Source organism: Lutjanus erythropterus, chromosome 2, assembly GCF_056507025.1.
Source record: "Lutjanus erythropterus isolate fLutEry1 chromosome 2, fLutEry1.hap2, whole genome shotgun sequence".
NCBI lineage: Eukaryota > Metazoa > Chordata > Actinopteri > Lutjaniformes > Lutjanidae > Lutjanus > Lutjanus erythropterus.
In genome coordinates, this window is record NC_139318.1 from 8,674,794 (window position 1) to 8,697,841 (window position 23,048).

Genomic DNA, 23,048 nt, shown 5'->3' on the forward strand with positions numbered 1-23,048 from the left:
GGACACAGTTACGTGTTAATCTGTTGAGAATTCAACTAACCAGTATAATAAATAATAAGAAATGTCTGAGTAGTACGTTAGTCACTGAATTGGCTCGTGACATGACATTATGTCTGTTACTTACTGAAAGAAGCGGTTGCATTTGGTTTACGCTCGTGCACTTAAATTCAGGCTAATGTTAAACACAAATGTTCTTCATGTGAGCTGTGGTTGTTTTAAATTAACTGCTGTGGGTTGGAATTTCTACCACAGTTCCCAAATCGATTATTATTACCGAGCAACATTGATATTTTTGATAGCTCAACGCTTTTTCCGGGGTTTTGAACGTTATTTATGAATGCGGAGATACTCCTCTTGATGTGAAGACATCTTTGGCTCCACATGACATTCACTCAACGAAGCTAGCACAGCAGTACCTGTACAGTAAATTATTCAGACGAATAAGCAAGATAAACAAATGTTAGCAAGTAACATTAACACCAAAAGTAGCTAACATCATATATGGTTAGCTATTGGTAGCTAAAACGCCTTCGCTCTTGTAGCTAGCTAACTACTGTAAGCATGGAATACCTCAGGACTTTAAAACCCTTGTTTACTGTCACCCAGCACTGGACACCCATCAGGTGTATCAAACACAGATATTGTTCTAATTTAGCTAACATCAGTGCGACTTCAAGAGAGAGGAGGAGGACAACCGTGGACAAGTTCAAGTCCCAGATAACATCTGGTCCAAGTTTTCAGGATTTCATCAAAGGAGTTCCAGTAAAAAAGACTTGTGCTGCAGATGGAGAAGACTCAGACAGACACAGTTATCTGTCTGAGGAGCTGGAGATGGGAAACTCAAGGAAAGGTTAGTCTGCATCAGTTATTATACTCTTATATTTCTGACTTGTTTCTATTTTTGTTTTATTTATTGTTTTTCAGTACAGTTTAGTTTTTATCATTTAAAATGTTAAGTTTTAGTTAAGTTTTTATTAATTTCAGTATTAGTTTTAGTTTGTTTTTTTTAATAATATAGGGGGCATTTGCCAGGATCGTGATTTAAGAAGTTCAGAATAGATTTTACAATAGAAACACAAGGACTCATAGTCATACAGACATTCCAGTCTCAATACATATATATACCAGTGCCTCTTCATGCTTATTATATTTATAAATTTGACCAAACTGATGGAAAATAAAAATTGATACTTTCCTGTATATTTTTAAATTTTATTTTAGTTACAGTACACAATATTGTTTCAGTTAGTTTTCATAAAGTCTGTTTTTTATTTTTATTACAGTTAACCAAAATGCTTTTTTTTTTTTTTTTTTTTTTTGCCACACCTAGCTTAGTTTTTAGTTAAGTTTTAGTTGACTTTGATAATCTTGTGCTGATGTTTTGTCTTAATATTACAGTGTATTTTGAAACCTATGGATGTCAAATGAATGTAAATGACACAGAGATAGCCTGGTCCATACTACAGAGGAAAGGATATCAACGCACAGTTGACTTAAGCGAGGTACAGAAGAGCTCTATCTAAAAAAAAGTATAGAATTTTAACATTATTGAAGTCAAGACAGTACATTAAAATAATTATGGTGTTTACAGGCAGACGTTGTCCTTCTGGTGACTTGCTCTATAAGGTAAGAAAAACTACAAATCTAAAAGAAAAGTGATCAAATCATTATAATGTCAGAAATAGTGTGGAAAAACTGGCGTTTTGAGTGAGAATGTTAAGCAGTTTAACCCAACTCACTCAAACTGGTGTTATAAGGTTTTCATAAGACCACACAAACTAAATCAGATGCTCCAACTAATGCAGACTTCAACTCTTCTCATAACAGGGAAAAAGCTGAGCAGACAATTTGGAACAGACTACAACAGCTAACAGCTATGAAGAAGAGGCGATTAAAGACGCACACACCAATGAAAATTGGGATTTTAGGTGAGTTATTTCACTAATGTGCACATTTGACTGGCTTAACAGAGGCTACAAAGAATCATTGATGGTTGTGTTTGTTCAGGGTGTATGGCAGAGAGGCTTAAGACGGAGCTTTTGGAGCGGGAGAAGCTGGTCGACGTTCTCGCTGGTCCAGACGCCTACAGAGACCTTCCCCGCCTCCTAACTGTTGCTGATGGAGGTCAGCAGGCGAGCAACGTGTTGCTGTCATTAGAGGAGACCTACGCTGACATCATGCCTGTCCACCACGCTCCTCAGGGACACAGTGCTTTTGTGTAAGTTTTTCAGATACGTTTACCAAGCAACCATGGTTTTTGGAGGAAGTTATTCACCCTTCACACCACCTGCTGTTAGTCTCATTCTCTGCAGCAACACTGTGCCTTTATATCGTCCCTCTGATGTGCTGGCAGGTCCATCATGCGAGGCTGTGACAACATGTGTAGTTACTGCATCGTTCCCTTCACCCGAGGGAGAGAGAGGAGTCGACCTGTCACCTCCATACTGGAGGAAGTTCGTATGCTCTCTGACCAGGCAAGTTACAGCCTCAACACAAAAGTCAATCAGTCAAACTGATAGATAGAGGAAGTCCCTCCCCTTCCAGTGTCCCCATATTTCAGAAAAAATATGTACAGCAGTCTAAACAGATAAATTATTTGCTAATCAGTTTGAAGTACTGCTAAATGACACGTGTTGTTTGTCATTTTCTCTTACCACAAAAGTTCCCTGTTTTAAAAACTTAAGCTTTTTACTTTTGTGTAAAACTGCTCAGTGAACTGTATCTGGACTGTTAGTTGTATTTTCATCATCATCATAATAAACAGATGGTAAAAGACTGCCTGAAATGTGATGAACAGAAGCATCCAAACATTTGACTTATCAGATGGATCCACAGCCACCTGTCAGTTACCCTCAGATTAACTGGTGTCAATGTAATGATGACTCTGAGGTTAGCTAGCATGTTGCTCAACATACTAAAATATATTACAAGCATGTAAACATAGATCATATATACATAACTTTGCATAAACTAGCTTAAATTCACATGTTGAGTGTGCGGAAGCTTCCTTGAAATCACAAAAGTAATCAGCATGTCTAACAGTTGTGGCAACTTTCAGAAGAAACAAGTAAAAAGTTTCAAAAGAGGTGGAAATCACCACAAGTCTGACCATGTTGAACACATGGCTGCAGAATCTGCTATACAGCTTCTAAATACTGAGGGAGAATTGTGTTAAATTGTAAAGTTACAGACATGTCAACTTTTGAGTTTATTGTCTTTTGAATTACGTATTTTTACAGTCTTATACTTATCTTTTAAACTATATGTGCAATTCATGGCACACTTCAAACAGGATCAGAAAATTATTTGCATCTAATCATTAACTCATATATATATTTTTACAAAATAAGATTTCACTGTTGGTCCACCGGCCAGGTAGGGACTTTACCTCTCTATAAACAGTACATATGCTCTGTTAGCAATACTAGAATAGGAAAGAAGGACAGTAAATTGTATCTTAAAGGAGTCGAGGTAGTCAGAGATATGAGCTGGTGCCAGTCCAAGCCTGTGTCAGAGGTTGCAGTAACCGAATATTTTCCATGATTGATGGAATTTTATTTAACAGTGACAGAAAAATATGAAGGTCATCCATCATTTTGGAGGCTGTATCCAGTGGTTGTGGTGATGTTGAGGTCCTCTGGAAAAATCTTAAAAGTGATCTGTCACTTACAATTTTCACTAGAAATGTCTTTTAAAAGCTTACCATGTCCAGTAGTAATTATTCAAATTGCAAATAATTTTTTCACAAACATGAATGCAGAAACATATTGTTTTGTTGTTTCTTCTTATATTGCCATTGAAGACCCAGTTTTTTCCTGGTCAGACCCTCCTCCATGACTGGCTCTGTAGCAATCCACATGTTGTGTAGTTTGGAAATGTAACTTTACCCCATAAAACTTTAAAAACAGTAGGGTTTTTACTGCTTCAACATCATGGTTAAAGCCATCTTTAAAATACAGACTCAAATCCTGTATATTGTGCATTGAGTCTGTGTGAGACTTCAGCCTAACACTAGATTGCTGCCGGGTACTTTGCACACTGCCTTAAAAAGGATGGATAGAGAAATCTTTAGCTCAATAATCACAAACTCACTATAGGGATATCCTAAAAACTGCAAAAGAATCCAAGAGGGAGAGAGAAGATCAACCAGAGTATTTACATATCCAGAAATTTTGAAAGAGAAAGAGAGAAGCTGCCGGCCCCACACGTCACACCTGACTGTCTGGACATGGCCGAACAGGAGAGGGAGAGACACCCCAGCGCTGTTGGCATGAGAGCTGTGGACTGATTACTCTGAATGAATTACAATATAATATATGTGAACATATCTCTTGCCTTTTCCCTGGTGGTCTGAATAAGTCGTTAAAATTGTCCTTTGTTAGAAATAAATCCACTAAGAGGCTCTGAAACGTCGCCAAATCTAATGAGAAAGTTGGCCACCCTGAGCCCAGTGATTATGACATGGTTGATAAACGAGGTGAAAAAAGAGGGACTGATATGGTGGAGGATGAAGAACAAGCAAGTGCCTGAAACTACGTTTATCAGCCAGTGGTAGCACTTTGTGTTGTCAGCAAACCTCCACTGCTGACATGAAAAGTGACCGCGCAGTCAGTGTCTGTTCATCTTTTCCCTTATAAATGCACAATCTGTAAGTTTGTTCTGTAGATTAAATGTTACTGTGATTGAGTTATTTTTGAGAATTAAATGCTATTAAATAGGTTGTGTCTCATTATCATTTAGAAAATGAAAATTCATATGATGGATATGGAATTTTTATGCCCCTCTTTGTCAAAATGATGGACAAGGACAGAGTCTTGGTCTTTGCTCTGCAGTAAAATGAATAGCTTTCCCTGACAAGTGTGTTTGTGGTGGATGTTTTTGTTCAGGGTGTGAAGGAGGTGACTCTGCTCGGTCAGAACGTGAACAGCTACAGAGACACGTCAGAAGAACAGTTCTGTGGCTCAGACGTGACCCAGCTCAGCCGAGGGTTTAAGACCGTCTACAGAAGTAAACAGGGAGGTCTGCGCTTCTCCGACCTGCTGGACCGAGTGTCCCGCATCGATCCTGACATGAGGATCAGGTTCACCTCCCCTCATCCTAAGGATTTCCCAGACGAGGTACATGATTACACTTTACTCACTTTTAATTCTGCTGCTGAGTGTGCATTTCCTAAAGCACTAAACCTTATTAAACCCAGAGATGATGTCCAAATATATCACTGCGTTTGAAATCACACTACAGTGTGCACTACAAACCCAGAATGTTCAACACACTTTTGTGTAAATCAAAATTAGTATATATCTTTTCCGATGCACGTATCACATCACTTCTTGAGATCCTTTTGCCAATTGGAAACATGTAACCATGGTAACCCATGCCAGTGTCAAACTAATTTTAAAAAATATATTATGTTTAGAAAACTGAAACCTTACTTAAATTTAATTTGAAGCATTATTGACATTATGCCAGAGGTGCCACAATCGCTGTCCACCTTTTTCTGTAACATAGTTAGTTAGTGACATACTAAGAAATTTCACATACTGATTTAGCTTACTAAATAGCGTGTTAGTATGGAATTTTCGGATGCAGCCTAAGAGTTGAACCTGCTTTTTTCCCGTATGATTGATGAACAAAACCCCGCCCCTTTCTGTGTAGATTTCCCTGTATAAACTTGTCTGATTGAGGCTTCCTGACCTGCTCTGTGTGCTGCTGTTCACAGGTTTTGCATCTGATTGCGGAGCGAAGGAACATTTGTCAGCAGATCCACCTTCCAGCTCAGAGTGGGAGCAGCAAGGTCCTAAAAGCAATGCGTCGTGGGTAAGAGACCACTGTGCTTTTTCCCAGACTAAATCATCAAAGCAACTCAGCTTGTAAAATTGTTTTTAAATTTCCTTTAAAATATTTTAATGTGTCTTTTTCTTGTAAAATGCATAGCTACACGCGAGAGGCCTACCTTGATCTTGTGAAGAACATCAAGAGAATTATCCCAGGTAGGCTGCAAAACCCAAGTTTAATTTGTTCCTTTAATTTGCAAGCATAGAAAAAGAGTACTGCAACATTTTATTCAAACAGTAGCACTGTTACTAAAAGTTACTCAGTAAAAATGTACTTTTGGCCTTTTAAAGAGGTTAATGAAACCTGTCTGTATGTTACACTAATATAAATAGTTTATGATTAACTCTTAAACTGTAAAATTTAAAAAATCACCTTAACTGTGTGGAAAAATCCCAGCTGATGATACAACCTAAAGGGCATTGCTTTGGTGTTTTCATCTTGATAAAGTAGTGTGTGTGTGGTCTGTGTTTGACATTAATAATGTGTCTGTGTGTCAGAGGTGAGTCTCAGCAGTGACTTCATCTCAGGCTTCTGTGGTGAAACCGAGGACGACCACCAGCAGACTCTGTCTCTGATCAGAGAGGTGGGCTACAACGTGGGCTTCCTGTTTGCCTACAGTATGAGAAAGGTGGGCTCTCGTTACACCGCAAAAAAATGGTCTATATTTTAAAGTCAAATCCAAGCTGTTCTTTTCAGCTGTCATGTAAATAATCCAGTTTGAAACTTCTTTTGTAACTGCCCTGGTGGTTTCTTTGCTCAGAAAACCCACGCCTTCCATCGGCTACAAGATGATGTGCCAGCAGAGGTGAAGCAGCGGAGGCTGGAGGAGTGTATCAGTGCGTTCAGAGAGGAGGCTGCAAAGGTCAACGCTGCTCTCATTGGCAGCACACAGCTTGTCCTGGTGGAGGGAGTGAGTACTATGTGCTTTAATGACACATCCTTCCAAGGATATGTGATTTAGAAAACACATGAATGGATATTTTATCTCAGTTTATTATATGTGTATGTATAGGAAGTGTACTCATACACGCATGTTATTAATTTCCTCTCAGAACACATTTGCTGCTTCTCTTTATATCTGTCTGTGTTAAAGATAGCTTTGATTGAGATGGCACTGGCTAATTTCTGAGAAAGGTTTAATAGAAGAGAACGATTTAGCCTCTGGGGGCAACAGCCAGTGTTTCAGAGTGTCTGTTGTAGCCTGTGGATATCCAGAAAGCAGATATCCAGACCAAGACTTTCTCTTCCATGTGCTGATCAATTTTGTGAGGGAGAGGGTTGATTGGCTCCTATGGAAATTGAGTTGCAACACTGCTCATCATGGATGAAAGTATTAGTCCTGTTCATGCTCTGCTGAATCCAGAACTTTCACCTTTGGAGGAATTAATTAATAGGAATTGTAATAGCAGAGGTTTAATTCCACTGATGTGTGACCGGCTCACACTGAGCTCAACAGTAACCTCAGGGTCAACATTTGAGGCTTGTAAAGGGGATTTTATTACAGAAATTTCAATTGAGGAATGGTGGTGAAGCCTGTACAGAAGCCCATACACAAACAGCAAATACAGGCTGGAAACTTCTTCAATACAACTGGCTGATACACACTTATTTGACACCAGTTAAATTACATAGATTTAATGAAAATATTCCTTTTTGTTTGTTGTTTGTCCTTTGTTTTAAGTGCAGTCTACTTCAAGAAACACTCATTCATTGTATATGGGACTCTAACAAGATGAGAACTTTTTGGAATGAGGTGATCAGCATGATTGATAAAATATTGTGTGTAAAGGTCCCCTTGGAACCCATTGTTATTATTCTGGGGCTGTATCCCCCTCTCTTGCCTGGAGAAGGGAAGAATCCCAATTTATAAGAGTTAGCATCCTGCAAGCAAAACACTTGATAGGACTTAATTGGAAAAAAACAGGAGGAACTTGTATGGGGGTCTGGATAAAGAATATGGCTCAGTGTATGTCACAATACATATACACTCAGAGATTAATTGAATTTGTACAAAAGGATTTGGAGACCTTTCATAAATTTTGCGGAACATGGTGGCTTGGCGGGTGTGCTGACACAGGGAGACCACTTAGATGATAAATTGTGAAGTTTGTCTGAGCTTGCAAAATACCCTTCTATTCATTGTAGGCCCTTGCTTTGTTTGATTTTTTTCTGTTTACTATTATTCTATTTATGTTTTTCTAACATATATATATATGTATATATAATATATATTTCTTACAAGCAAAGCTTATAGAAGGGAGGGTTTTAGAAGAGTTTACATTATTGATGTTGATGTAGAGCATTTCTTGTGTGCATCTTTGTGAAAACAATAAACATACTGTTAAAAAAAGTAGTATTCCTGTACCACTGTACCGGGTTACTATAACTTGTTACCAGGCAACACCGCTCATCCCTGCTTTCCATTTTTATGCAGGAAAGTAAAAGATCTGCCAAGGACCTGTGTGGGAGAACTGATGGAAATATGAAAGTGATTTTCCCCAAAGAGGACGTTCCTGTTCAACCTTCAGAACCCAACTCTGCTCCGCTCAGTGCTGGAGACTATGTGCTGGTGAAGGTAGGGTTTGGTTCATACAGATAGTACATCTTCAAAGAGTCAACAGCTTGTTAAAATTGTATTCAAAATAAAGCCTGATTAATCAGTTTGAATACTGTTTTTTTTAAGAAAGGTCAAGGTTCTATTCCAGCTTGTTAGCTGGTTGCTCTGGTCCTCTGTGACTGTGGGCTGGATGTCTTTGGTTTGTGAACAGTGGGGACATTTGACTGTGTCATTTTGGGCTTTGAAAAACACTGATATGTTTCAGTATTTTCTGACATTTAGTGGACTGACCAGCTGGTTAATTGATCAGGAAGATGATTGACAGGTTTGATTGACAAAGACAGTACTCTTTTGTTGCAGCCCTGCTTTTTGTTTCATGTTAAATCAGCAAATTTATGTAAAGTTTATGGCGTACATTGAATGTAAAAGGCTGTATTTCATGCTGTTAAAATGTCAGTAAAAATATAGCCTGTCTGGTCGGGCTGTTATTTTTGGTAGATATTAGTTTATTACAGATATATTTTATTGATTGGCTGATAAATAACAAGAAATTGTAGAGCAGAAATGCCAAAGATATGTTTAGAAACTGTTACAGTCTCTCTGTTTTTCCAGCAGACAGCACTGACAAGTTAATTTGTCAGCTGTACACCCCACACTGTCAGTACTTATCTTTAATAACCAACTTTAAAGTCCTGTAAAACTCATTTTCTCTATCAGCTCCTCGTCATCCTGTATGTTTGGACATTGACATATTTTCTTCCCAAGTTAGAACAGTTTTTGTTATTTCACACAGGAGAGATTTCAGATTGCTTTTCTTTCCCCTCTGTGCTCTCGTCACTGGTTTAAAGTGTGTGAGGCTAAGTGGAGACAAAGTGATGCGACACACTTCAGTGCACCAATCAGAATTTAGCAGCATTTGAATCAGAACCTGTTAATAGTTGCTTGGTTGTTTGGTCACTGCCAATCAAATCAGATCAGTCCACACTCACACAGTCCCAATGACGCAGAAGAAGTCTGAGTTTGTGTTAATAAACTCGTCATAAAGGATACCTGAATATATTTTTTAAAGTTTAATTGTTCATTAGTTAGTCATGAATATTTAATGTTCTAGAGAAATACTTTTGATTTTGCAATATGAGGCCAAGTTTCTTAATGGCTTTAAATGTGTGTTTATTTTATGTGTTCATGTTGAAAAACAAACATCAGTTGATGTATTGTTTTTTTTTATTCTCAAATATTAATATTACTATTACCCTCAAAAGTACAGTAATTGTCAGGCTATATTTGAAATAATGGCTATGTTTACTCACATTTTTCATCAATTTAAGATGAAGCTGAAACACTTGCTTCTCTAGTATGGAAGTGTTTTAGGACCCATCCTAGAATAAAAAAAAGTCCATTCCAGGTCTTCAAATGTAGGATGACTTTAATAAAATCATGTAAAACTCACGTCAAGCTGTGACAGACTTAACATCACAAAAAGACTAAAAGATTCAGTATTAAAAACACTTTTGGAGAACATGTCAACAATCATCACAGCCAAGATCTTTCAGAAATGATCTAATAATCTAATAATCAAACAGTTTCTTCTTTCACTCACTCATTCATTCCTTGATGTTTTGTGTCTTTATAGATATTGTCGGCCAACTCCCAGAGCCTGAGAGGCCGAGCTGTGAGTCTGAGCTCCCTGAGGGACACAGTGAGGCACTGTGAGACTGAACATGTGGCCTCAGACACAATCATGGTTGGAACTTGCTCCTGATTGATCCAGGTGACACCACAGGAAACAATCTCCTATTTTCTGGGGAAACGTGCACACTTTCTTCTTCTCTCGAATTACTTTGAAGACACATGGTGGCGATTTTACGGGATTGTAGTCTCACTGAATTAAGTCACACTGGACTGGTTTGATGAGCTCTGAAAACTCCAACATGCTACTTATTCAGTCCGTACTAACTATGTCTATGTGTATATTCAACCCTGTTAGGATGATATAAATTACAGTGTCTAAGACAAACTACTGTGACTGATTTGTTTTGTCTGAAGCGGTGGTGCTTGATTGATGTACAGGCATTTTTTATCAGACTCAAACTGCAGAGAAAATGTCATGGATCAGCACATTTGTAGAATCGCTCCGTGAGCTACAAAGTCAGAAAGTTTGAGAGAGAATTTTCCCAAAGTCAGCAGCAGAAAGTGCTGTGATCTGCTTTGGAAGGAGCTTGTTATTACAGATAAAAGATGATTGCCGTGACAAACAGGAAACCTTGTCCTGCAGACTGTGTCCTGTTATGACATGACTGCAGCAGCAGCCCTGTTAGAAAAGTTCACTGCTCCACATCTGCATTTTATATGTAGGAAACCTGAGTTCACATTTAGAAAGAAAAGGAAAAATCGTATAAAAAAACAGAAAAATCTGAAAAATTTGAGTAGACGCAAACAGGATGTTTGTTACACTTTTCTCAGGCTTGTTGGAGAAGTAATACTTTTTTCTTTGGAATTTCTCCGCCGGGTCGTTGTACACTGTCTGTAATTATGCATTCATTGTGGCGTGCCCCAGTGCAGCAGTGAATCCTGGGAGTTTTCAGAAATGCCATTCAACCCGTGAACTGAACATCTGTCCCAATCAGCATGTAGTCCTAGTGAAAAATACAGCAACAGCAGCAGTTAATAACAGCTTTAAGATGATGGATTCTGATGGTCAACTAGACATTTAAGCTTTCTAAAACATTCTTGACCCTCATTAAATTCAAATAATGAATGCACCTTGCTAAAAAACTTAAATAGAAAATAGAAAGTCTCTGACCTTCAGGACTTGAAGCTGGGTGTTCACAAGCTTCATCTTTCCAAGGGTAGGAAGTGGGTATCCCTTTGCAAGTTGAACTATGAAGCAAAATTCATAAATTTAGATCAACTAGTCAGAAAAACATTATAATGATATTTTTTTTTTTAACAGTTTTATTGAAGTTAAAGTACATGCAAATATTCAGGCAGGTTTTTACATAAAAAAAGATCATAAAATAGATGAATAGAAAAAAGAAATAAAGCAAATAAAACACCATATTAAAATAAAAGTAAATCTAAGAGTGCAATTAACAAGTGTAAAACTGGTGCAATCAAATTAATAAAAAAAAAATTAAATAGTCATGAACAGCAATACAAACATATAAACACTAGCAATGTGCAAGGAGGTTATATAAATGTGACTTTAATAAATATAAAGTTTTTGAAAAGGGCAATCCAGGTTGCCTTCTGTGTGTTTTTAAATGTACCTGCAATAACTGTTTTAGCCACTTGGGGGCAGGAGAAACAAGTTGTGAACACAACCTTGACATACAGTACCAGCTTTTATGTTGATATGGTGAAACTGTCAGCAAATAGTTGCTAATTTACACATACAGCAGTTACAGATGAATGTTTTCATTCACTTGAGCCCACCAGGAGAATGTCCAGTGTTCACTCTCTTTTAGCTCTGTTTTGGTCTCTACCCACTCCTGAGGGAAATATCTGACTCCATAGCAGCTAGATGCTCCACTGCGTTCACCAGTAACTGTGTCGGTCTGCTTTTTTATCTGAGTAATCAGTGTACTGTGGGTTTATAGAGCTTTTTGTTGAAATCAGCTTCCAGATTCAGTGATAATAAACCAAAACAGTAAAGTTGTGGGCCAGACAGCTAAACAATGAACGTAGCAGTTCTACAAAGCTCCATGAAGCTGAAGGCAGCTGCAAATTCAGGTTATAATCCTAATTAGGGTGTAAGGAGGCCTGTCACAATAATTACATAATTGCCCAATCACAGTTCTTCGAGCTGGCTGCAGTCATTTTGCATAATCATTAGAGCTCCTTTCATTCAGTTTTCCTCCATTTGAGGTTTGACTGGTTTTAATCATCTCATTGTGCCCCCCTTCTTCTACTATGATATCATGGCATCTGAGGGGAGAATCTGCACCACCAACTGTTAATCTTGAGGGGCTTTACTTCAATATTCACATAATGGTAGTAGATGTATGATGTCACCAGAATTTGTATCTGTAAATCTGTAAAATTTATATTTGCTCAACATGGTTGTGGATGACTTTTGGCCACAGTGCATTATTTATTTTGTTTTGTTTGATTTCTTTGTGTATTTCAGTAATAGACTTTAAATATTTAAGTTATTATTTATTTGCCTTGTGCATGTTTTTGTTTACAATTCTTTAAAGGCAAATAGAAATGTATCAGATTGATGTTATAATAGTGGAATAAAAGATAAGTTGTGGCAAATAGTAAGACAATTAATTGTCAGATAAAATGTCATGATTGTGACAGCCCTCAGTGTAAAATAGTGCTACAGAATCTGTAATCTAAGTTTGTCCAAGGCCATTTGGATCTTTTAATATCAGTGAACAAATTTTAAAATCAGTTCTAAAAGTTACAGAAAGCAGATGCAGGGTGATTGTAACTGGCTTGACATCTCTTTTCTGTTTTACACATCACTCTTCAGATTTGTATTTAAATGACATTATCACAAAGTTCATGTAGAGTATGAATGAAAATGCTTGAACTCACCATTCAGTTTAGGTATCACTACTAGTTTGAGGACCATTTGGAAGATGCTGTCGAGGGATTTGACCTGCAGGTTAAAGTGAGAGTTAGTCTGGTAGGATGTTACTGACAGGACACACACTGACTCATGTTAGAATGCTGCTCTCACCTGGAACTCTCCCACATAACTTGTCCCCAGGGTCAGATCCATCCTGTGCAAATTAGGCAGAATTAGACAGTAATGTTGACCTTTATTACGACCTTTTGGCCCCATTTTTCTCTTCTCAGAATAAGTAGTTATTTTTTGTAGTAACTCACTTGTTTAGGCTGACAGCTCCAGCAAGCCTTGTTCCGCTGACAAATACTCGGGCGCTGACACTGGTGTCCTGTAAAGGCAAAAGATGTTAGTGGTTATTCTAAACTACATAAATGGCTTTTCATTGCACCGGTTGTGTAACGTACCAGGTTTAGGATAAAGAGTGGGGTTAGTGTGGTGTTGGGTTGGATAGCGTAGGCTGTCACCGTGCCACTGGCCTGAACTGTCACGTTGTTGGGTGCAAAAGTGATGATGGGATTTTTCGCTGTCTTCACCAACAGTTTCATCATCAGGCCTGGGTAAAGCTTGGCAACCTGAAAATACATCCACAGATAGCTGACAGGCTGACCAATGAATGTAATGCTTCATGTAAAATCAGTTGAATGTGGTGTTACCTGTGGGATGAAGGCTCCAAACGTTCTGGTGTTGAGTCGGATTGGAGAGCCTTGAGGGACCTGTTGTGACAGTGCCAGAAAGGTTGTAGGTCAGTAGCTGCGTTTCCACCTAAAGTATCTGGAACTTTTAGTCCCAGGAACTACTTTTCAAGGAACTAAAAGGTTCCTTCAGCACGTTGTTGTTTGTGATTCCACTTCGGTCTAAAAACTTGTGAAGATTAGGAAAATTAAACCACATTTCCACCCAAAGTACCCAGAACTTTTCATCCCAGGAGCTTTTCAAGCTACTAAAATGTTCCTCCATTCTGTTTTCATCTGCATTTCCACTGCAAGATCTGGCATATTAAGCCACGTTTCCACCAAAAGTACCCCAAACTAAAAAGTTCTTTCAGCCCATTATTGACCGTATTTCCACCACGATCTAAAGAATTGTGAAGATTAGGCAAATAAGTTCATAAAACTTTTAGTCCCAGAACCTACTTTTCAAGGAATTAAAAAGTATCTTCAGTACGTTTCTGTCAGTGTTTCCACCAAGTACTACCTTTCAAGGAACTCTAGGTTTCTTCAACCCATCATCATTGCAGGTTGCTTTTTTCAATTCCTGCTAGGTTTCGTTTTCAGTATTAATGCTCAAAAAAGCCTGGAAATTGTTGTAGGTCCAGCTGTCATATGCTTTCTACTGACACCCCATGTTGATGTGTCAAAGCCCAATGAACTTGACCAATCAGAAATGTTCAGTGCTGCCCCAATACCAAACTTCCTGTACATTTGCAAAGTGGCCTAAGACTGCCAGGGCAGGACCTTTTAGGGAGTAAAGTAATGACCCCAGAACTTGATTTAGACCCTGGTCCCTGCGGTGGAAACACACTGATTTCATCCAATGGTTCCTGCTCCCTGGGGAAAGTTCCTGCGGTGGAAATGTGGCAAATATGACCAGATGAAAGTACACCCATTAGGGAATCAGGAGGATTAAGCTCACCATGTCATCTGTGATGTACAGACTTAGGGCTCCAGCATTGTTGTAGACGAAGGCTGCAGAGTTAGTGGTGAAGGCAGACACACCGATGTACAACATGTTGCTAATCTGCGGCGGCAGGGAAAAGGCTGCGGGGGAGAACGGAGGCTCCTGATGCTTCCCAATGTTGTAAAATTCACCCTAAATGACAAAGAAACAGCAGAGACAGCAATTTTTTAAATAATGAAATTGAGGCTTTAGACTTATAAAATGTACAGTGGTATAAAATTCATTACCTTCAAGCTGAAGTCTATGCAAGATTTTGAAACTGTGGGCGATGACACCATGGAGTACTCAATCTCTGCATATTGGTCCACCCGGGCTACAACTGCAGGGAGGTAGACAGTTTCTTATATGTTCAGTATCAATGAAACATCCCAATATTTGACATGAATATGATGTAAAACATACCATTGAGAGTTTTCAGATGAGGGTTCAAATCAGTCACTGCATCTGCCACCAGAGGGCAGATCTGCAACAATAAAGAGCAGAGAAAAATCTATTCTCAGACTCCATGAGCAACTGTGTTAAACAGTGATTTCTAACTGGAGAAAACTAGTCTTAAAAGCTCCTTAAAATTGATACAGAGCACTTCAGAGACAAACAGCTCTCAGTAAACCAACAGCAGAAGAATAACTTCCTTCCAACTTCCTTGCTTCAACCACAATTACCACTTTTTTGTGATGATGTCTTTTTAATGTGTCTGAATTTAGATTAAAGAGTAAATGGAGATACCGATTGACTGATGTTGATGTAAAGATTGCAGTTTCTCTGCTTCCTATCATGTTTCAGGAAAAACAAAGATGATTAAAAACTTGTAATAGAGTATTTTTACATTGTTTTCTTGATATTTTACTTCAGTAGAGGATGTGAATATTCTTCCACTGCTGCTCTGTCTTGACAGGAAATTTGTAGTTAGCAACTTTTATCTGCTTTTAGGAGGATTCCTTTTGGTAAAATAAGATACTTTCTAAGTACAACCCCAGCAACACTTCCACTCAAAGTATCCAGGACTTTTAGTCCCAGGTGCTACTTTTTTACGCAGCTAAAAGGTTCCTTCAGTCTGTTGTCATATGCATTTCCACTGCAGTCTGAAGACCTTCAACAATTAAGCCTCATTTCCATCCAGAGTACCCCAAACCTTTAGTTGCAGGAACTACTTTCAAGGAACTAAAATATTTCTTCAGTCTCTTATTGCCTGCTTTTTCACTGTGGTTTAAAGACCTTTAAAGATTAGGCAAATGAAGCCTTGTTTACACCCAAAGTACCCCAAACTTTTAGTCTCAGGAACTGCTTTTCTAACTAACTAAGAGATTTCTCCAGTCTGTTTCTGTCTGTGTTTCCACATCAGAGAGGAAAGGCGATGATAAAAAACAGCAGGTATAGGGTTGGTTTACCCTCACCTGTTTCTGGAGTGCACTCCGCAAAGCCTTGTCAATGAACTGACTGAAGAGATTGTACAGCCAGCTGAAACAGAAAGGATCCACAGTAATTAGGGCAGAATGCAGCCTGTCAAGCACGACAAGTAAAGCTGAAAATTCTCTCATGGGTTCAAATGTAGTGCACAGCAGGGTTTCTCTTACCTGGCTCCGCCGTGGAACCTGATCTTCGCACTGCCGACAGTGGCCGCACAGTTGACACAACTGACTGCGGGTCGGCCTGTCTCGTCACTCTTGATGGCAATGCTTGTAGTGATACTGAGTCCGTTCAGACTCAGATCAAAGGAGCCACTGTCCTTTCTGTCAAGAGAAACAAGGCACAGCTGAAGTAAAAATATCGCAGAATGGGTTTAACTGTAATGCATAAGGAAGAAATTGTTTCTCACTCACATTATTTTGAGGTACTTAACCTTCCAGTTTCCATTCAGACTGAGGAAGGCGTTACTGATGGACAGTCTGACACCAGTCCCTGGGACAAGATCCACTATAGACTTGGGCAATCCCACATCTGCTATGTGCATACTGGAAGAAGCAACATGCTGGTTTGTAAAATACCACCCGAAGCATCCCAGTTTCCGACAGAATTGACAGGATTGTTGGATAAGCGGGCGCCTTACTTTGACAGGCTGTACTGGACTTTGCCGATGGGAGACACCTTCTGTGTGCCTGAAATATCTGGGACTTTGATGGTTTTGAGTTTCTGCTGGATTGAAGTCATCCCCAGTTGTCTGCCTAAGAGAAGGCAAGAATTGTTAGACAAAAGACACTATATGGTGCATTATATTTAACTTTGCCACCCTTCTGTGGATTTGTGTGTCTGCGATGTGGCTGGGTCACTCAAAGGACCAGATGAAAATCAGCACCATGTAGGGATGTAATCACACCAATAACTTGAGGTACAATAAAACAAAAAAGGTCCACGATGTGAATCTGGTGTGTACAACATTTTTTGTTTGTAAAAAATGGGCTTTAAAGTGTCTCTGCTTTCCTTCTTTAATAAAATAAAATAACAGTAGCCAGCCAAGCATGTGCAAAAAAATAGTATGACTTGTCTTTGGCAATGAATGTTTGAACTATGTACTGTACAATTACTTTAAAAAAAATGATGCAGCAGACCCTATAGCAGTCCCTTTATAAACTAAAAATAATAAAATAAAATAATCGACCATGTAATATCACAGTAGGTATCATCACAGTCCCGTACTGTGCGGCAGATTTCTTAATCAAGAAATTATGATTCTATATTATGTCACATTTCTAGTACTATGAGCGCTCCTTTGTGTAAATGTTGGATACCATCAGACAGACAGGACATAAGCAATGCATGGTATGGGGGGGGGGGGGGGGCATCACTCCCTAAGCAAGTCTGAATCCCCCAAAATGCCCAGAATTCACTGTATACAGCACCTCAGAAATAGCAGATCACCTCATCAACATTTATTTACAGGTTATTGATAAAGTTGACTTAGGGGGTCAATATTTTGTCATCTCTGTCCAGCTTTCCTGTCATTCACAAGTAATCACATTGGATGTAACACCCTGAGACAGTGTTGGGTTGGACGGGACTTTTCAGCCAAAAACACACTTTTTGCAGCAATATACGTAAGAATCCAGAGTTTCCTTTGATGGCAGTCACCAGCATTAAAGTTAAACAGAGACACAGACTGGGTTTTAGATTGATTTCCAAACTTCATGAAAAATGGGACATATTTCCTCCCAGAAAGGAGGAAGTGTACAACAGGACTATAACATATGCAATGAGGACGCTTTTTGTCTCTTGCACCTCCAACACAAAAAGGCCGTTTCTGAGTGTGTGGCATTGCATTCGTCACGTACGCTCTCACAACTCAATGTAAGAGCTTGTGTCTCCAATTATGTGAGTGAGAGACAAGAAAATTAGATGATGAATCTCGAGTGAGATCGTTGTCGTCTCAGCTGAAAGAGGAAACTGGTGCTGCAGTTCTTACCATATTCAAGGCCTTTTTCTGTTAGTTTGACCTTCACCCCGGGATCGATGCTTGAGGTCGCAGGGATCAGAGCCACCAGAGCCAGCCAACAGCACAGCAACATCTTGACTGTTGGGAGATAAAAATTGACAAGATAGTCAGCAAAAGTCTCATCCTTTTTATGAACATGACACCATAAACCAGTGTAATGTTTCTTCTTCTTTTGTGGGTTGCCATGTTTGATGTTCTGCAAAGGTTTTGGGAACAATAAATCAAGGCTTCCTCTTTTTCTAGGAATGTTTTTCCTTTTATAAGTTACTTGTCACTAGTTCCTTATTCTTCACCTTATTCATAGATCACAAGCATATTTTAACTTATATTATTTATGATATACTATATACTATAATATACTAATTTACAGACCCTTATTTTTTAATTATTGTCCACATTTACTACTCTTCATGAGCAAGACGATCTAAGATATAGGCTGTGTGCTTAGTTTTTATGTCATTTCCAAACAATATGAAGGCATGAAAACTTGAAGAACCACAGTGAAGTCAAGTCAGTTTTATCAGTAACACTTTAACTATATGCTTACTGTAAGTAATGTGTAATTAATACATCCAGCAGCAAGCATCAGGACTTCATGACACATGCTGCATTAATTAAGCATTACTTAAGTATATAATCTGATAAGATAAGATAAACTTTTATTAATCCCCGGAGGCAGATTCAGGACCTTTGTACCCTTATTGCAAAGTGTATGGATGCCACAATTTCAATATTAAAGCATTAATTGATTGTAAATTGTTTGTCATTGAAATTGAAATTGAAATCAAGGGCAGAATTGTGATTCTTCTGCTATTTTTTTCTCTTCACCGCTGCCTACTTGCAGCATTCAGCACATATCCAGGAAAAAAACCAAACACACAAAAAACCCCTCTTAAACACAGACACGGCATAGTTTAGTGACCATTAGATGACACTTCCCATACACCATCAGAGATCTTTTTACTGAAGAATTTGAAATTATAAACGACAGGCAGGGTATAAAACCAATGATCTGTTGAGTTTTATAAATCCAATAATATAATTTAACAGTGGCATAGGCATCAGTTCTGAAAAACAAACAAACATTGAATTGAATAGTGACCTTAAAACCAGGAGTCAAATTGAGTTGTGGATTTGGGTGGTTCGTGACACCCCTAGTTTCACTAAGGTGGCAGTGGCAAGGAAAAACTATGTGCCTCCACCAGCTGAAGCAGTACTCAGGTACTTAACTTTAGTAAATATACAAGTACAAACATGTAAAAACACTCATCAAGTACACTGATCATATCAAAAGTAAAAGCATTTGTGACAGAAAACTGTGACTCACTGCTGCTTTTGTTAGAGGTCATCCATACGGCCATAAACAATGTATTTTATAATCTTATCATATGTTTTTAAATATAAAATCTTAAAATGAAAAGTGCTACGAGAACACTGAAGTACAGTACTTGAGTACATGTACTTTCACCCACTGTCTCGGGTTGGAGATTCCTGCTTCAGTGGAGGCTTGTGACTATCACTTCTATAGAAGAATCCACATGTGACCACATGATTAAATTAGGCTGAGATTAAAGGCCGCCATTTTGAACGTGGACGTTTGAATTGGTGTTAGAAGTGTGCGAGATTTTACAGATGGAAAATGCACTTTTTGGAACATTCCAGTTATTGTGTTTCAAGACACAACTGCAGTATTTCAGTGTCAGCTAATCCTATGACTGTCACGTGCTGTTTTTACACAATCAGTCGCTCCATCAGTCATTAAGAAATGAAAAACATTGAACCAGGTCTGTCTTGTGGTTTTTGTCTCATGTTTGTGTCACTTGAACTTCAGTATATTGCATGTGCAAATAACAGATCTAGACTCTGAACGTATCAGAGAACAGACTCAGTAGTACAAACAGACTGAAGTGACTAAATCTAAGGCATGTGACTCCAAGTAGAAACTCTTAATGGTGTTTCTATGTGGGTCAGAAGTTCAAAACAGATGGCATCATGACTATACATACCAATCAGCACTTCTAATTTCTACTGTACTACTTAAAACACTGACAATACACAATGCATGAAGTTTGTCTTTCTTAATCTGTGCTGCAGCCTCTTAACACCATTTTTCTAAATGCATTCAAGATTTTGGCTCATTCATTTGTACAAAAGCTGAACGTTTCAAGTCAGATCACATCCACAACAAATCACAATCAATGGGACACTTTATGTTGGCTTATCCCTGCTGGAATCTACCTTATCAAGGTTGCTTTACACATTGACATTAACGTTGTGAACCATCATAAGGTTAAGCTTTGAGAACAGACCTTATTGGCCCCGAACACTGAAGACACAACCAGTCTTACCTGAGGCAGCAGCTTGTCAGGACCAGATGCTTTCTGCTCTGCCAGCCTGTCTATCACAAGACAGACTGAAAGAGGAAGGGAGGTCCATGGCCTCTAATTCACTTACTTAATCAGCAACTGAGCATCAGGGGTGGGGGTGGGGGGGGACTCTCCCACATTAAGTAACAGTAGGCAAACTTGACATGTCTTCAGTGTCATAATCTCTTCAACATAACACACTGCTAACAGTGCTCTTATCTGAGTGTTTGTTGCCTACAAACAAACTGTGAGAGCTGCAGTTTTAACAGCTCGACAGGTTTCTTTTTCTGCTGGCATGAACTGCTTTTTCTTAGTTCCGTGTATGAGTTTCCAGTAATGTGTCACACAAGGAACTGAGCACAAAACAAAAGCCATAGTCACTATGGCCTGGGGCACAGTGTTTCATTGTTTTACTTAACACAAGATTCATGTCCCTGTGCACATATCGCTACATTTCATTTTGTGACTGTCTCACAAACTGCCAGGATACTGAGCTGCATCATAACACGCAAAGTAAAGAGGTGATGGAAAATAAAATCATGCTCTTCCTCCTCTATGAATAATAACTCTAAGAATAATGGTTAGAAACTGTGCTTGTTGTCACAGTTATGTTTCTGTTGATTTTAAGATACTTTGTTTCAATTATTATTATACAGGAAAAGATTAAAAGTAACATTACATTTGCTAAAATCCGTTACAGTTAATGAGTCTAATGTCTCATTCAAATATCTCATCCCAGAGTTTGGTGCATGTGTGATAAAACTACCTCTGATCATTGCTATTTTTATAAGCCGGTACTGGGAGAAGTGCATGGGGGGCTGATCAGGTGGAACTAGTGCAGCGAATTGGAGGTGTGTTATTGTTTGGGATGATAAAATTTAATAGCTTAATTATTTGTGGAATATTTCAACTTCAAAACATTGAAACAAGAATATTTTATCCTCAGGATGATTTATCTCTTTTGTTACATCATTTAATTAAAGATAAACCCAGAATTTGTAGAGCACTAGTTGCTGAACCATGCTGAATATCAAGTATTTTGTTATTGACATAAACACATGCTTTATTTTGATCGTAATTACTTGTCTACAATTAGGACACTAATATGATGCTGATGAACTTGCAAGATAGCCACCGAGCTGTCTGTCAGTGATGTTGATTGTGACAAATGCAATGAATTGTGTGTTTTATGAGAAATTCTGCTATTTAAAGTCAAATGATCCCCTTGATCAGCTGTATAAATCTGTGTAAGGGAACATTAGAGATCAATACTTGCTCCTGCCTTCTTAACCACATTACATTACAACACCCAGCTGCTCATTGGCTGGAGGATCAAACTGTGGTTGTCCTGGATGGTTGGACCAAGTTATTGTTGTGTAAGTCTTACGTAAGTTCAGGGGTGGAAGTAACTAATTACAAATACTAAATACTCAAATTACTGTAATTAAGAAGTTTTTTGGGGTACTTCAAGTCTGTTCTTTTACTCATACTTAAGTCTGCATTACAAGATCTAATCTACTTAGTTACTTTTAAAATCATAATTGAGTACTGAGTACAATTTGAATTAATATCCAAACCTTTCATTTGCCTTCTAATAGCCAATGATGTGATCTGATTGCAAACAGGCCAATGAAAACAATGACATATGGATGAAAAACAAAACAAAATGCTTTGTTTGCTCACATTTGAAGTAAGGATGTTAATGTTTAATCAATAATCGATTCATTGCTATTAAGAATTTAACCTATTAAAAATGTATTCATGGATGTTCACGAATAGACATGGCATGGGAGAACAGAAAAAGGATTGAAAATGAGGGGAAAAAACATGTTTTTTATCTCATAAATTATTAATAATTAATTGATTGTTAGCATTTTCAACTACTGATACTGCTACGTACAAAATTTGCAACCCTAGTTTGGAGACGTGACTGACATCAACAGTTAAAAGTAACTAATACAGATACTTTGTACTTTTGCTGAAGTATATTTCTAACACCAGTACTTTTACTTGTAATTGAGTATTATTTTAGCAGTGTAACAGTACTTGAACTTGAGTACAGATTTTCAGTACTCTTTCCACCACTGCATACGTCTCAAGTTTTCCTTCCAGAAAAGTGTATATTTTTGACAGGACTATAGCAAAAAGGACGCTGCTTGTCTCTCGCACCTCCAACACAAACAGGAAATATCTGAATGCATAGAACTGAGTTTTGCTGGAGTACAGTGTGTTCTATGCAGAACTTGTAAGAACTTGAGAGCTTGAGGCGAGAAAATCTGACGATGTTTCCTCATCTGATTTTGTTGTTTCAACTGAAAGAGGAAACTGGTGCTGCAGTGTTTAACATATATAAGGTCTTTTTCTGTTAGTTTGACCTTTACCCTGGGATTGCTGCCTGAGGTTGTGGGGGTCAAAGCCACAAGAGCCTACCGACAACACAGCAACATCTTAGCTGTTGGGACATAAAGAAAAAAACAACGGACAAGATTGTCAGCAAAATGAATATGACACCATGTACCAGACAGGTTTCTGCTTTTGTGTGGTTGGCTTGTTGTTTTTTCTGCAATTTGGAGAGCAATTAATCAAGGGTCCCTCTTTTTTTCAGCT

General features: G+C 38.4%; 2 protein-coding genes across 2 annotated transcripts; one reads left to right on the top strand and one right to left on the bottom strand.

Moving 5' to 3' along the window:
• Positions 1–387: 387 nt before the first annotated feature.
• cdk5rap1 (CDK5 regulatory subunit associated protein 1) lies at positions 388–8,434 on the top strand. The gene is made up of 12 exons (XM_084727481.1): positions 388–850; positions 1,399–1,502; positions 1,592–1,626; positions 1,828–1,928; positions 2,008–2,218; positions 2,354–2,474; positions 4,887–5,117; positions 5,720–5,817; positions 5,935–5,990; positions 6,333–6,463; positions 6,596–6,745; positions 8,270–8,434. The coding sequence occupies exons 1-12, from the start codon at positions 562–564 to the stop codon at positions 8,432–8,434; spliced, it is 1,692 nt and encodes a 563-aa protein (XP_084583607.1). The 5' UTR covers positions 388–561.
• A 2,345-nt stretch (positions 8,435–10,779) lies between these two features.
• On the bottom strand, positions 10,780–20,552 carry LOC146331156 (bactericidal permeability-increasing protein). Its single transcript, XM_084727471.1, has 16 exons — positions 20,424–20,552; positions 18,046–18,153; positions 16,696–16,810; positions 16,469–16,600; positions 16,223–16,378; positions 16,043–16,106; positions 15,051–15,111; positions 14,876–14,967; positions 14,604–14,780; positions 13,625–13,684; positions 13,376–13,543; positions 13,232–13,299; positions 13,083–13,125; positions 12,938–13,001; positions 11,196–11,272; positions 10,780–11,028 (listed from the first exon to the last, which is right to left on the bottom strand). Exons 2-16 carry the CDS (start codon positions 18,146–18,148, stop codon positions 10,987–10,989), a joined length of 1,422 nt encoding a protein of 473 aa, XP_084583597.1. The 5' UTR covers positions 18,149–18,153; positions 20,424–20,552; the 3' UTR covers positions 10,780–10,986.
• Positions 20,553–23,048: the final 2,496 nt, after the last annotated feature.